The 14,483-nt window shown below is 37.4% G+C and overlaps 1 protein-coding gene across 11 annotated transcripts in view; it reads right to left on the bottom strand.

The window, feature by feature from the left end:
• The window catches only part of DLG1 (discs large MAGUK scaffold protein 1), a 149,073-nt gene that overhangs the window by 22,490 nt on the left and 112,100 nt on the right, over positions 1-14,483 (bottom strand). For all 11 annotated transcript variants that reach the window (XM_030954518.1, XM_030954520.1, XM_030954522.1 and 8 more), the window contains 3 exons: positions 13,640-13,796; positions 12,486-12,588; positions 3,732-3,846 (listed from right to left, as the gene is read on the bottom strand). In XM_030954518.1, the coding sequence (XP_030810378.1) occupies positions 3,732-3,846; positions 12,486-12,588; positions 13,640-13,796 (375 nt within the window). The remainder of the gene's footprint in view (positions 1-3,731; positions 3,847-12,485; positions 12,589-13,639; positions 13,797-14,483) is intronic.

Genomic DNA, 14,483 nt, shown 5'->3' with positions numbered 1-14,483 from the left:
AACAAGAATTTCTTTTGATTCCAAGTGACTAACATGGCTTTTCCTGTATGCCTGGCACATCATCAACCAAGAAGTCACTTCACAGCCCAGATGATGCATTTATCTACAAGCTAGAATATAAAAAATACAGTTTTATTAACTTCCTGCATGGGGACTTTCATTACAGATTAAAAATGCCATGTATACATTTACTTATTTTAAGTTATAAACACAAATTAACTTAAAAATAAATTTAGTAATCCTCATCAACTATTGCTTTGAATGCAGATCCATGATATTTACTGTAAAGTTCTATTTAAGTTTAAATGGGAAGTCTTAAAAAATATTTTCTAGAGAAAGCACCAAGTCCTCCCTTTTATTTCATTTTGTATTACTCAGGAACCAAAGAGCACTAAAAAGGTAACTCAGCTGCTTCATCCACAAGTCTAGAGAAATTGAAATTAGGTTGCATATTTCATGAGTGTTCGTGCTTCAAAGCCAAAAATGTAATGGCTGTGTAACAATGCCAAATTTCCAGAGTATTTTTTTACCTGCCACACTCATTACTTTCAGTGTCATAGGCTGTTGACCAAATTCTACCAAAGCATTTCTTCAATAAACAAAGCAACCAGGAATTCCTTCAGCAAAAGTAGCTCTATGTTTCATTTCATTAAAAATTAATTCATTTCACCACTTCACAATAAATGAAGGTCAGCTTGTAAAGGAGGTTCTCTTTTTCTGAGTTTTTGGGAAAGTTGTTTGAAACTTGCTGTTTGAACTCTGAGAATACCATAAAGAAGGCCCAATTAAGCAGCAGACAAGTACACTTAGCCTGCTGCTAATAGCAGATCTTATTTTTCCAAAGGACTTAGTTAAAATTTCTTAGTCATTGTAAAACTGTTATGTTTCTTCAGCTTGGAGACATAATCATTTTTTTGCTGTGATTCAAGCACAAATCAGTGCCATTGTTTGAATTTGGAATGCATTGTGCTGATCAGAAAAATGCACAAAGGTAAATGTAATTTTTGATTTTGAATGCTGCACACGTTGCAGACTGAGACTTGCCACAGAAGATGAGATTAAATATGGAACAGATTTACTCTCTCTCCATGTGTTATCACAGAAACTTGATACCATGAAGGTATCTCACATGTGCTTTTTGAATCTCCAGGTGAGCATATTTATCTACATAGATATAGATCAGATGCAAACCCAGAAACATTATGAGAGAATCTGTCTCAGAACAAAGACCAGAAGAAATATAAAGCAAAATAAGAGAAGACACATCAGTACATCTGAATTAGCTGGGGACGGGGGAGTGGTGTGGGGGGGACAGTAGGACATACACATGGAGAGTCAGCTGCTGCTGAATTGCTCTATTTGGATTGCTCTCCAAGGGCTGTTTTCCAAATTGCTGTGCATCATTTTTTGATATAGATACAACTACAAAGAAAAATCTGCCATTTTACTCCAAATTGTATTTTTGGGCAAACACAATTGCCTTTTCCTTAATATAACATAATACCAAAAAATGCTGTTTACAGGCAAACTAGTTTTAAAGATATCATGTTTACAGGGATACAATGATCTATCTGATTTTATTTCCTAATTTGATTTTGAGAAAGCAGCAGAGATGATTTTCATGGTATTTTTATTTAATAGCTTTTCTGAAATTGTGATTGAATGCCTGTAAACATTTTACTGGTGGATTTACCATTCAATTCAGCATTTTGTTACATAACTGGCATCCTTTAAGGCATATCCAAAACCCAGCACTATTGAAAAAAGATATCTGAAGTTATTAAAGTTGGCTTTGAATTTAATTAAAAGTACAGTATGACTATACCAGAGTGACTTATAATAAGAAATAAAGTGGGTAAGTAACATGTTCTGTCAGTATCTAGCAATATGTGAAAATATTCATAAAAGTTACTTCAATGGGGTCAAAATTACATCAGAAACAAGACAGAACAGATGAGAACCCTTTCTGTGCATACTAAGCTGCCTCCCAGTATTTGGCAGCTTTTGGTGTGATGACACAAGCAGATCTCAAAAGCCCTAGCAGCACCCTCTGTAAAGAGATGTGGGTAGAAAAGTACTTTTGTTGGGGAATTTTTGCATTTTAGATACTTGCACTGACTTATACCAACACTGAATATTGAGCCTCAGAAACTTTCAGTGAAACCAGTCCCCATAAGGCTTCTGCCAGCAGCCTGGAGAAGGCTGCAAGTTCTGCAGCAGCTGGCAAAGTCAAAAGCTCAACAACTTCCATCAGTAGAATTAAAGCTCCATAAAAAGAAAATGCTTGTTAGTGGGTCAAAATATCAGATGTGTGAACATGAGCATAAGGGGTTTAGAACCTAATCAGGCTATAGCTAACCAAGAAAATAAAAGCATTTGGAATTGTTTGGGCTTAGGTATATGATGGGAACTAAAGCAATAGATCTTGGGATTATGGAAATGAAGATCACAGAATCCAGCTACTGAAACAATAGGTCAAAACACAGAAACTACCTGTTAGGGTCAAGCTAAACAGAAGCCCTATGAGCATTTAGCTACATTTGGGTCAAGCATTCAGAAATAGTTACAAAGGACCCTGACTTTCCTCAGCATCAATGCAATTACTTAGGGAACTGCTTGGTGTATGACTTGCTTCCTTTCCTATCGCTCAGCAGACAGAACACACCATGAACAAAACACTGTCTGCTTTGGATAGGAAAGGTCAACAGCACCTGAGCCTGCTTACTTTTAGGAGGCAAACCAGTGAGGTCCTACAACATTTTAAATCATGTATAAACTTAACCCAAACACCAGAACTACTTGAAGGCTTACCTGCTTTATTGAAACATTCTGGCCCCTACAAAAAGGCTACTGACTCAATCCAGAGATGAGCTGATTTGGTGAACTCAAAAACCTATTTATTTTTAAAAATGCAATCCTTTTACCCACGTTCCATACTTGAAACGTTATGCTTTATCAGTACATGGTAACTGATGTAGGAGTTGAGTGACACATGAATAAGCTGCACCCTGCCATAATTTCCTTGTGAAACCACCTATTTTCTCATCTGCTTCATGCTCTTATGTTTCCACTTCCTTTCAGCCTCCTTTATGTTTAACTTGATATGAATAAATTAATGAGTTCTACTCAGTTCATTTGCTTTGCATTTTCTCTCTTGCTTACCATGGAAAAATATTCCATAACAAAATTCAATCGGATAAAGAAATAAGGTTCCTTAATAAAACCAAGAAAACAACTGAAGTAAGCTGAAGGAAATAAGATGGAAATCTGTCAAACCTTAAGAAAGAGAAGACTATAAATTTGAACTCAAGTACTGAGAACAAGTATGAAAACAAGTATATGAACAAGTATGAGAACAAGTATATGAAAACTACTGTCACAAAACCACAAACTGATCTAAGCAAGTTTTTAAGACTTCACATACACTGACTTCAAGAAGAAATAGATGTTTTTGCTGAAGGATTATCATCAGTCTCAAATCAAAGAACAGAAAGCAAACAATAGCACCATTCTTCAAAGTTCATATAGAATTCTCAGGGATATTACTACTTTTTCAGCTATATTACATTAATCAGTCTAAATACAGCTTTATTTTTATTATATTTGTGTATAAGTATTCAGTATTCCTTTATTAATACTTGGTAAATAATTGTATGAAAACCAAATACCAAAAGAGTAAGTCCAGAGAAAGCAGAAAAACACAGTAGCAATGCTATGAAAAAGATGATTACCTGACATAGAGGGATCTCTTCTGGCTGGTTCGCAAAGATCCTGATCCTGAGCTAATGCTACTGTTCATCATCTGCTCCCGTAAATCATGGATTTTAGCTTCAAAACGACTGTATTCTGTAACAAAGACAGGCACGGCAATTAATTTCCTGCCAAACTTCAGCAATTAAACTGAAAGAAAATCTGAAATAATTTTGATTAGACAAAGAAAATATACAAGAATATTATACTTCAAAATTCTGTTATTATAATCTATAGTTCACAGTAACTATTTTTTTCAAATTAAGACGAACATTTCTACTAATAATTATCAACTTCATAGTAATAAAAAGGCAGATACAGATTAATTTTAATCCATGACAGAAAGGAAACTTCAGAACATATATGTGAAATACATGTTTATAACCAAGAACTACATTTTTTCAATTTTAAATGTTAAGAAATGGAAATGAAAAATGTCTGTACTTCAAAATTACTGGATTTGATTGAGATAAAGAATTTAACACTACAAGGTGGGAAATATGCAAAACATCTTCTGAAATAAGACCATATTCCTCTGGCAGCTCAGGAAAGGAAAAAAAAATATCCAGAATTCTGGCATGAATTTCAATCCACTTGTAAACGGCATTAGAGATTCAAACTGCCCCCACAGAATTATGTCCAATGTTAATCCTGGAAAAGTGGATTGTGTTCTTAAGCAGAGCAGTGTACTAATAAAACTATGCTAAATGCATTTGATTTTAGCTACAAAGGTAGCCAGGAAAACAGTAATTGCTTCTTCAGGACAAATATCTCCTGAAGTGAGGTACTTACATGCCGTCAGCATAAAATACGAACTCAGAGTAAGTAAGTTTTTCCTTCAGCTGAATAGTTTGGACTTCAGGATCAACAGATCCACTTGTAAACCCTTCCTAGTCAAAGGAAATGTTGTGCAGCCACCACCTTCCCCGGGAGACCACGTGATGCCAGATTATAACAAGTCAACACTGGCAGAGCCAGGGCGTGTGTGCCGCGAGCAGCTGCTGGACCGGGCACTGAGCTGCTCTCCTGAGCTGCGCCCTCACTCCCCGTGGGCACCAGGTTATTCAGGAAGTGCATGACTGACAAAGGACTCTAAAATAAAAAATCTTGAGAAAATGTCTAAACTAAGGTTCCTTCAACAGCCATCTAAAAACTGTGAATGTTTTATCATATTATGTTCTGCAGCCCTTCTCCCCACTCATTATACAGCGAGCACCGATAGCATCTATAATTAACCCTATCCAGATTATGACAATATGAAGAGTCTCTTCAATAACCCTAACTTGTGTCCTTTATAAGCAAAAGCTAGTAGCTTTTAAGATACCCTAGTTTTTAAAATAGCACCAAGTGTCTGTTTACAAGTGAAGTTCAGATCAAATGCTTTACCTGCACTAAACCAAACTGCTGAGGTTGTTTGACAAGAGAATCAAAGCCATTATTTCCACCACTAGTGATGCTATCACTAATAACAAAAGAATGTAAGATAACAGGATAGTAACCAAAGAGGAATGTGAGAAAACAACATTTTTTAGAAAGCAGCATTCTTTAGGGGAAGGGCTCCGATGCAGTGAGAGAACAGCCCTCTCCTGCTGTGCTATTGCTGCCCTGCAGGGCTTTGGGAAAGTCACCTCATTTTACTCATTTGTAACCAAGAAACTATAAACCTAAAAGGTTTTTGTATGTCCCTGTGTGAAAGGAAAGTAAGCATGGGAAAAATCAGATAATCCCAGTGTTTCCTTGTGCTACAGCCTGTTCAACACTAAAAATATCTGCAGCTCTTTGTAATAGCTACTGGGAAAACTACAGATTTCTGTATCGTGTCATTTTATCGAAGAATCAGACTTCCTCCTATGCAGCACATTGATACAAGAGAGCTACCAGGGAGGCTATTTCCCAATATTGCTTGACTCTATCCTATATTTCATCTGCAGGTTACTGGTCTTGCAGCTTCCTGAACTAATTTAATTTTTCTCATCAGAACTCCTGGGAAGCAAGTGCTGAATGAGTGACAGGGACATCTGTAGGAGTAAGGAGGAGAGTAATTTCACCACAGAGGCTCCTGCCATATGAATAAAGCAAAAAAAGGAAACTAATGGGCTGGGACTGAGAAGGCTTTATGTTCAAAAAGAAGAAGTGCCAAGAAATTTCATATTTAGGAGAAGCTTAAGCACTGTGCAGTCAGAATCTGGTAAGCTCTACTGATGTAGAGCTCGCTAAAATTTGAGTTACTTTCCTCTTAACAGAAGGTTTTGGGAGGAACAGGATGAATAGAATTCTCACCATCATTTGGTTTGGACCTAAAAAGTACACAGGCTTTTAAAAAAAGAAACCTAGGATCAGGTATAGTGCTACTGAAACTAATGCTGGAGACAGAAAATAATGCAGCAGCAGGACTCTTGATAGCACCAGAAAAGCAGTGTTAGTCTGATACCCAAAGGATCAGCACCTGTGCCCTGTTGACAAAGTAGGCTTGGTTCAACATCAGCTTTAGGAAGCAAAGTATGAGCAAAGTATTCCACTTTCCACAGCCATCAAAACACTGAGATTCTAAAATACTGTTTTAATAAGAATTATGGTGGCACAAAGAAACACAGACACCCACATAGAAAGAAATTCAAAATCAGAAGAAAACCACACAATCCAACCTCTCAATCCTTTCAGCAAGAATCTGGTCAGGGTCCAAAACCAGATGTATATGCAACAGCAGTGAATGAAACCACACTCAGAATCAACTTTTAAGGGCTGGATTTTAGGAAAGCTGCCGCTGATATACAACAAATAAAGGATAACAGGCAGCAAAACTACCACAAAACACAATAAAATAAGAGCATTAGAATCTTTTCTTGGCTGGAATTCTCTCAAAGCGCTCAGGAAGTTTAGAGGCAGGGAGGGAACAGTATCTACTGACATAACAGCAAGATCGAGGAAACAAGCACCTCCTGCTTCAATTCATGGAATTTATCCAAGAGAACCCCACCATCACCAAGGGAAAAAACCCAAAGCCTACTCAGGTTGACACATAATCAGTTGTTAAGAACAGAGGATGAATACATCTGGGCTCAAGTTTAAAATTTAAAATTACACTGGATAAGCAGATGGTGCAAAACTAGACTAAATCTGCTCTATGTCTGCATGCATTCCACAGCAAGAAACAAAAAGGAGGGAAGATTAGCAAATCCTAGAAGATTACTCTGATTTCAAGCTGCTAAAGTGATTTTACCTAGAAATCTGTAATATTTTTAATGACACTATTTACTTGAACAGAAAATCAGAACTCCAGAAAGGATCTGATCACTGAAACTCTCCTGGACTGCCCATCTGATGGGCAACAAAACACAGATCCACAGAAAAATTGTCTGTGCAGGCAGGGGAAGAGGAAAACATGGCTGCAATGGAAATGCATCTGGTCTGGAACACACATTCTAGCAAATGGGCAGGAGAGCAGAAGGCTGCACAAGGGATGGGAATTCAGCACACAGCACAGGAGGAGCAGCGACCGAAGGAAGCCGGGATGTGCGCACAGGGAACAGATGGCAGAGACTCTTACATGCAGTGAACCCACGTAGAGCTGAAAAAGTTCACTTTCATTAAAAAAGTATGCCCCTTGCTTCCCTCTTCCCATCTGTCTATGGAAAGCCCTCTTTAGCAGGGCCTATTGGATCTGTCTAAGCAGGACTCTTGTGCTGACAATTTTATATAACTACTGATTTATAGTCTTTTCTCAACTTGCAGAATATTCAATTTTCCTTTTCATGGTGCCTCCAAAGAGAGAAATGGAGTCTGCTAGTTAGGATGGCCACCATCATACTGATCCTGTATTGACCTTCCATTTTTCTTTTAAAATGCACAGACCACAATAAAAATGTCACAAATCATTTTTGAGGAGATATTTTGTTGCAATGCTTGTCATTTGATATGAACATTGCCTGGGACAGACCAGAATGAATTCCACATGCTGTTGGGTGACTTTCATATACTCTAATGTTTAATGAGCTTGTATCTCATTAATCACTTGAACGACTGTGCCAAGGAATTTCAAAAGATTATAAAAACTGCATTTGTATTTAGTTAAGAACACCTCCCACACACCCTGGAAAACTCAGAAAGAGATTAAGTCCAGTCACTGCTGAGGTGAATCCACTAAAAATGCTGCTGAAGGCTTAGCAAGCATTCACAAGCAATTTTATTTAGTATATTAAAGAGTAGGAGTGAGGTTTTAAAGGATTAAAACATGTGTAAGCCGCCTTATAGTGTCTATCAGGGCTATATATAGCAAAACCCTTTTCCTAATCTGAATGGGTCCAGTTTTGAAAATACTCTAATTGACTAATCTAGATTACTTGCAAATGAGTAGAACCAGGTACAAAACAAGCAAGAACAGAAACCTGGAAACCAGAGACCGCATACCCAAAAACAAGGCAAACCTTTTTTGAGGTATTTTTTAAAAGAATTTTTCATGTTATTAAATCAGGATGCACTGATCTTTTGAACCACCTTTATTTAAGAAAATCCATATCCTCATCTATACAGCAGGGGAAGCTCAGCCTCAATAAAAAACAATTACTGAAAGTGAAGTTTTGTACAAGCATTATTGGCTTCGTGCTACCTCAGCCAGACTTTTGCAGACAGAAGATATACAATATATTTCAAGACTAATGCTCAGAAAACAATCTTAGCTTATTCATACAAAATTGGCACCATTTCCCAGAGCTTAGTTATTCTCTTTTGAATTACATAAATGCAGCACTGTAAACAGAAAAATCAGCCACATATGGGCCATTGAGCAGAGAGCACTAATAAACTTTTGTGTTTCCTCCTTTTTTTTTTCTTTTGAGTCATTTGCTTTAAAGACAAGAGAGAATGAAGAAAACACAGTTTCCATTAATAAAACTGAAAGAATATATGTAAACTACCTATATGAATAATGTAGGTTCAGAAGAAGATGCTTTACAAAAATACTTTGAAATCTTCTCCTGATGTTTTGGTTCCACCTTCTCCTAATCTTACACTGATCCACCAGATCACCTAAGAACATGAAGCTAATCTGATCACTTAAACATCTTACCACTTTCAGAAAATAAATTATAATTTTATTTTTGGTATGTCAGGTGAATCCTTGGGAAACAGAAAGGGCTGGTACCCTTTTCTGTCATGACAGGCTTATCTGAATTTTGCCCTGCTTTGGGGAAAGGTGAGGTGACCAGTGAATGACTGCTGATGCCAACAGACTTGGCCTGCTGCCTTCTTCATGGCCCTCCAAGAGCAGGACTCACAGTTTACATAACTGCAGTTAATGTCATCCACATCCTTAGTACAGCTCAGTTCTGATCTAGCAGAGTATAATTACAATAAAAAGCTTAACCCACTAAATTATTTTCTATCCAATTTCAGTCAGATATATTTTCATATTTTTAATATATTTGTTTGGCTATTCTATTATTTTTAAACACTTGAATGCACTCAAACTATAATACAGGTATGGCAGCCCACTGGCACCTCATACCTTTTTGGAATGGCAAAATCTAACTTTCCAGAAATCCTGAACTGTGAGGCAACATTATTATTACATTTCAGATGACCTTTTCATTTGAATGAATGTAACAATGGGTATCAATGTGAAACACAGAGCCCTCCCAGGACTGTAATCCTCTGCAGTCCTATACTTCCCCCTTGCTGCTCCTCCCCTCACTACATTCCCTTCAAGCACTCAGTTCCTGTGTCCCTGCTATGCAGCACCATCACACTGCTGACCATCCTGAATCCCCACTGCCAGGAGATACACATATATCCAAATTGCTCACTGCTTCATCTCATTCCTCTGCACTAACATTACAATTCTCCCTTGCCATCCTGGCTCTGCAGGAACCCAGAGACACAGCAGTGTGGCACTGAGGTGTCTGCAGAGCCAGGGAGCAACAGGAAAATTAAATGAATCAGAAGCCACTGAATCAAAATGGCTTATCAAAACACTTTTGTGTACTGAAGCAACATTTCTTGCTTTGAAACCGCTCCAGGTCACAGTATTTCTTTTCCAGTTGAATTCACAGTAAAGCAAAATCCCTTTTTATTCATGAGTGATGTCTTGAAAGGAGGTAGGAATTTGTAGTACCAGCAAAGGAGTAAGGAAAAGCTTCCAAATAAAGATAAAAATGAGAACAACATCCTGACTTCCCAACCAAATTTCTACAGGATAATCCCTGTTTCACAAACTCTTGCTCATCTCCTGCTATAGATCCCTCTGCAGCAACCAGCCCCTACAGGTCCAAACCCACTGATGTGTCCGGCAGGGAGATTCTGTATGACACCCATGGCATCCTTGTACCACAGAAGAATGCACCAGCACAACCCAACAGGTGACCAGTTTCCAACATTAGCTCCTGGCAAGCTGCAAGATAAAACCTGGAGTCTACAAGGAGAAAGTCTGAGGTCAACTGAGTGCAGTAATGGGGGTGCCTGATGCCTGAGCCACCTCTGTATACAGCACAACACACTCACATGCCATGTTTGGCTTTTACCTGTTCCAAAGAGTGCTGGCAAGCTGCTGAAATTTAATTCAGTGGAGTAGAAAAACTTTTGAAGGCATCCCTCAAATTTACTAAACACTCCTGGAAACTAAAGGAATGCCCAGAAAGACATTTTAAAGAATGTAAAAATGTTCCATAACCAAGGAACATTGTGGAGATTTAAGGGAAAGAAAAGTCAGTGGTTACATAATTTAAACCCAAATTCAATAAAAATAACTTTCATTCAGTCATAATAGTCTACCCCAAATCCAGTAATTAGGAGTTTAGTCACCATGGATTTGAAGAAAGAGACATGGAAAATTCAAGCCTTTGCATGACAAGGGTTTTCCATTGATTCATTTTTCTACAGCCTAACTCAGGCTTTCCTTGAGAGAATTGCTTGCAAAAATCCTCTTTTCCCAAAAATAGGAGGAGAAAGACAAATGGTAAATTTATGATGGGAAAATAGGAAATGTCATAGGATGTAAAACCATAAATTAGGATTCCCCACCACATCTATGAACACACAAACTGTCATATACAATAACAGGGAGTGAAGTGAGCCAGTCCCAAGTGTCTTCCAAATGCTCCTATCATACTGAATCTCTTTACTCAGTTATAATGAACCCTGATGGATGTCTAGAATCTCCTTGATCTGTCCTAGCTGTCAGCATCTTTTACAAAATCCTGCTGGATTCCTAAATATAAATAAAATACATCTGCAATACAAGCAGTTATAACTGATGCTCTCCATCTTTATGAAGACATTTGAGCAACACCAATAATGAACAACAACTTCATGAATATTTTAATACCTGTTAACCTGTTTCTAAATGGCAGAAACAAAAGATGAGGATAATTATAAAAACACAAACACACACACATTTATTCATAAAAAGTTGACAACACTGAAGAGCCATGCAGAGGATAGATCAAATGTATATCAACAGAAATATTTGACAATTCTAACACAAAGCCAAAGCAAATATTTCAAAACCAATGCTGATTTTACTGTTCTTTTTAAAAGGCAGCCTCAGAGTGAGCACTGTTAGAAAATGAATCCTGGATCACAGCAATGTACAAATGGAATATGTGACCAAGATACAGCCCCCTGAGACAATACAGGAATTGGCAACATGGGCTGGCTGCAGGGATTTGACTGGGAAGCAGAAAAACCAATCATTTGGCCTTGCTATGAACAGAATTCCTGGGTCAGGGGAGAGATGTGATGTGATGCAGGTGGTGGGGTTGGGGAATATGAAAGCTAATGCTGCAAACAATTGAGTAGGTCAGGATAGAAGAAACATGACAGAAAGAAGAAATAAAGAACGACTAAAGTGTGCTGCTGCCAGCCACCTAAGAGATGAAGGCAGCAGTCCTGCTCCACATCCACTCCTGATGGACACTGACACTTACCCCTTGACAGTACTGCTAAAGGAAAGTTTCAAACACCCAAGTCTCTGCAAGGAAGATTCAGTGCTGGGCCAAACAATTTAGCAAAACTGGAGAAATTTGCTGATCATCACAGTTCAAAAAACAACAAAAATGTCTTAGTATATGTAACACCAATAATAGATGAGTTTACAGACTCAAGCATTTCATTTTAGATTATTAAATTGTTAAAGTTCCAAATAGAGGCATTTGAAATGTGCTGCAGAAACACAAAGAGGACAAATATGAGTATTGATGATGTAGTGTTCTGCAGAAGACACAAGGATGGTTAATCAACATCAGCTGCAGTCTAATCTGGACCAGAAAAAACTGCTGGATAAATAGAAATAACATCTCAGTGTGAAACCAAGGAATGAAAACCTGATGGCCTCCTCAGGTCATCTGAATCAACACAACAAAGAAGGAATTAGTCTTCTATCTTTCTACTATTAAAGCATATTAAACCACCATATTAAAGCATGAAGACAACTGGAAACACGAAAGAAAAACACGGTATTTCTATTAAATTCTTTGTGTACTGGATTAATTTTCATGTTATGACAGTGGCAATATTTAGTGAAAAACAAATTCTGGAATGGTGAAAGCAAGAAATGTAGCAAGCCATGGCAGCAACACTTGCAGGTATTCCAATCTGATCACTTGCTATTATGCTAACATATGTGACAACACCCATGACATTATTTGTTTCAGAAGAGGTGTTTGCTGGAAGGACACTGTAGATTATCTTTCTCTGAGTTTCAAGTTGTACAAGAGAACTTGAATGTACAAAGCAGCCCTTACCTTCTGGACGGTACTGAGCGACAATAGTCACTGCTTGGCCTGCGTTCTTCAGGGCTGCTGCTGCCTGTTCATGGGTTGCTGATTTTAGATCTACTCCATTTACCTACAAGTAGTACAAAAAAGTCCTTCATCAAAATTAATGATTGTGTTTATCACCACAGAACACACACCTGTGGAAAAAAAATTAACTGGATACAAACTAGTTTCCATGCCATTTGCATTTCCCCTGTTCCTAACATTGTTCCTGAAATCAAGTCAGTAAAATCCCCTCTTACATACACCCATCTTAATAATTACTGAGACTACCACAGTATATCACTCAGTGAATGGTCAATTTTCTTCTTGTTTAAGAATGCTGCTTTTCTTTTTAAGGAAAAAGAGAGAATGTTACTTTTTGTGATGGTTCAGGGACCTTCTTAGCCAAATAATGCCTACAGACCATGCTGTCACCACACCCAGTGACAGGCAACACCCTCTGTGAATCTGGCATTGTTTTCAATGCAGCAGATTTAAAATTAGCATCACCAAAAAATGATGCAGAAATTTTAGACCAAGAGCAGTTTTCATAGCTCAAACTAAATAAAGATGCACTTTAATATCAGTTTTAGTGACAGCTGTTAAAAGGACATAGCTCCCAGAATACAATGTAATTGTTCAAATAAATGATTCTCCATAAATTAAGTAATTTCACAAAGAAACACAAAATATTTATGATCTTCTATACTAGTATAGAAGAAAACCTTAGAGAGGTATGAGATGGATCTTTTCAAGACCAATAGGAGGTTCAGCAGTTACTTCAGGAAGTAAAGACCCAGTTTTAGACACTGCAGCCAAGTGTCTCCATCTCATTAGAAGGGTTATTTCTGAAACCTGTATTCTTTCAATTGAGACACATACAGCCCTCAGCTACAAGACCAAGGTAAGTTAATGTCTTCACTGAATGTCTCAAAGAGTGCTATTTTAATCAGGTTATAGAGAAGAAACTGAGGCAGACTAAAGTCCTCAAAGGTAGTTTGGAAGTATATTGGCATCTGTTCCATTATCTCAAATTTAGCTCAGTTAATAACATTTTTTGCATATCATTAATTGGTATTAATATGCAGGGAGGGGGAAACTTTTGTTGCTGTTTAAATAAAAGAAACAAAGAATCCTACAGAAATTATACGATCTCCTTTCCTAAGCTCTCCACTCAGGTCAGCTGGCCCTCCTGCAAGGATGAAAGAGATGAAAATTCCTTCTCCATCTTCTCCCCCAACAATGTTGAAACCAAGACCTGTTGATCCTCGATGCAGGACAACCTTTCTAGGCTCCCTGGAGGAAAAGAAAAAAATATGAAACCTTGGTCACTAGATATGAGTAAAAGTAAAATAAACAATTAGAAAAGCTCCTAGATGCAAAACAAAATCCCCTCCCCTTTGTTAGGTGAACTGAACAAATCTGTAAGTATGTACATATGTATAAATAAATATATAAATAAATTCCTATTATGCTACAATCCTATTCAGCACTAAATGTCATTACTTAATATTTTCCATATTGTTCAAGAAGATCAATATAGGTTGTGACATTTCAGATACGACTGTCAAATTTAGCAAAGCAACTGCAAATTGAAGAAGTTAAACTAAACCAAGTTGTTGCACTTTTTTTCACAGGATCCCCTCCTAACTCGAATGAGAGGAGGAAAGAAAAAATATTGATAAAGCCAGTCAAATTCTAATGCAGAAAGACTCCTTCCAAAAATCTTATTATCTGCTGCTTGATTTAATGCAACCAAAGCATAAATGATCTCAGAAACAGACATTTGTAATAAAGCAGAAAAACTGTGCACTGCATTTCAAGAATCACTAGAGAGCACTAAAGAACAATTAATGGACATTAGGTATTTAGAGGTATTAATTATTAACTTACAGGCTAAAGTAAGAAGCTGCTTTCTTTTCCAAAACAAAAAGTATTATCTAGTCCAATCTTTAAAAGTCGCTCAATTTTTGCACTATTAAA

This window comes from Camarhynchus parvulus, chromosome 9 (genome assembly GCF_901933205.1).
Source record: "Camarhynchus parvulus chromosome 9, STF_HiC, whole genome shotgun sequence".
Taxonomy (NCBI): Eukaryota; Metazoa; Chordata; class Aves; order Passeriformes; family Thraupidae; genus Camarhynchus; species Camarhynchus parvulus.
The sequence above is the reverse complement of the archived record's forward strand: the minus strand, read 5'-3'. Positions and strand labels throughout refer to the sequence as shown.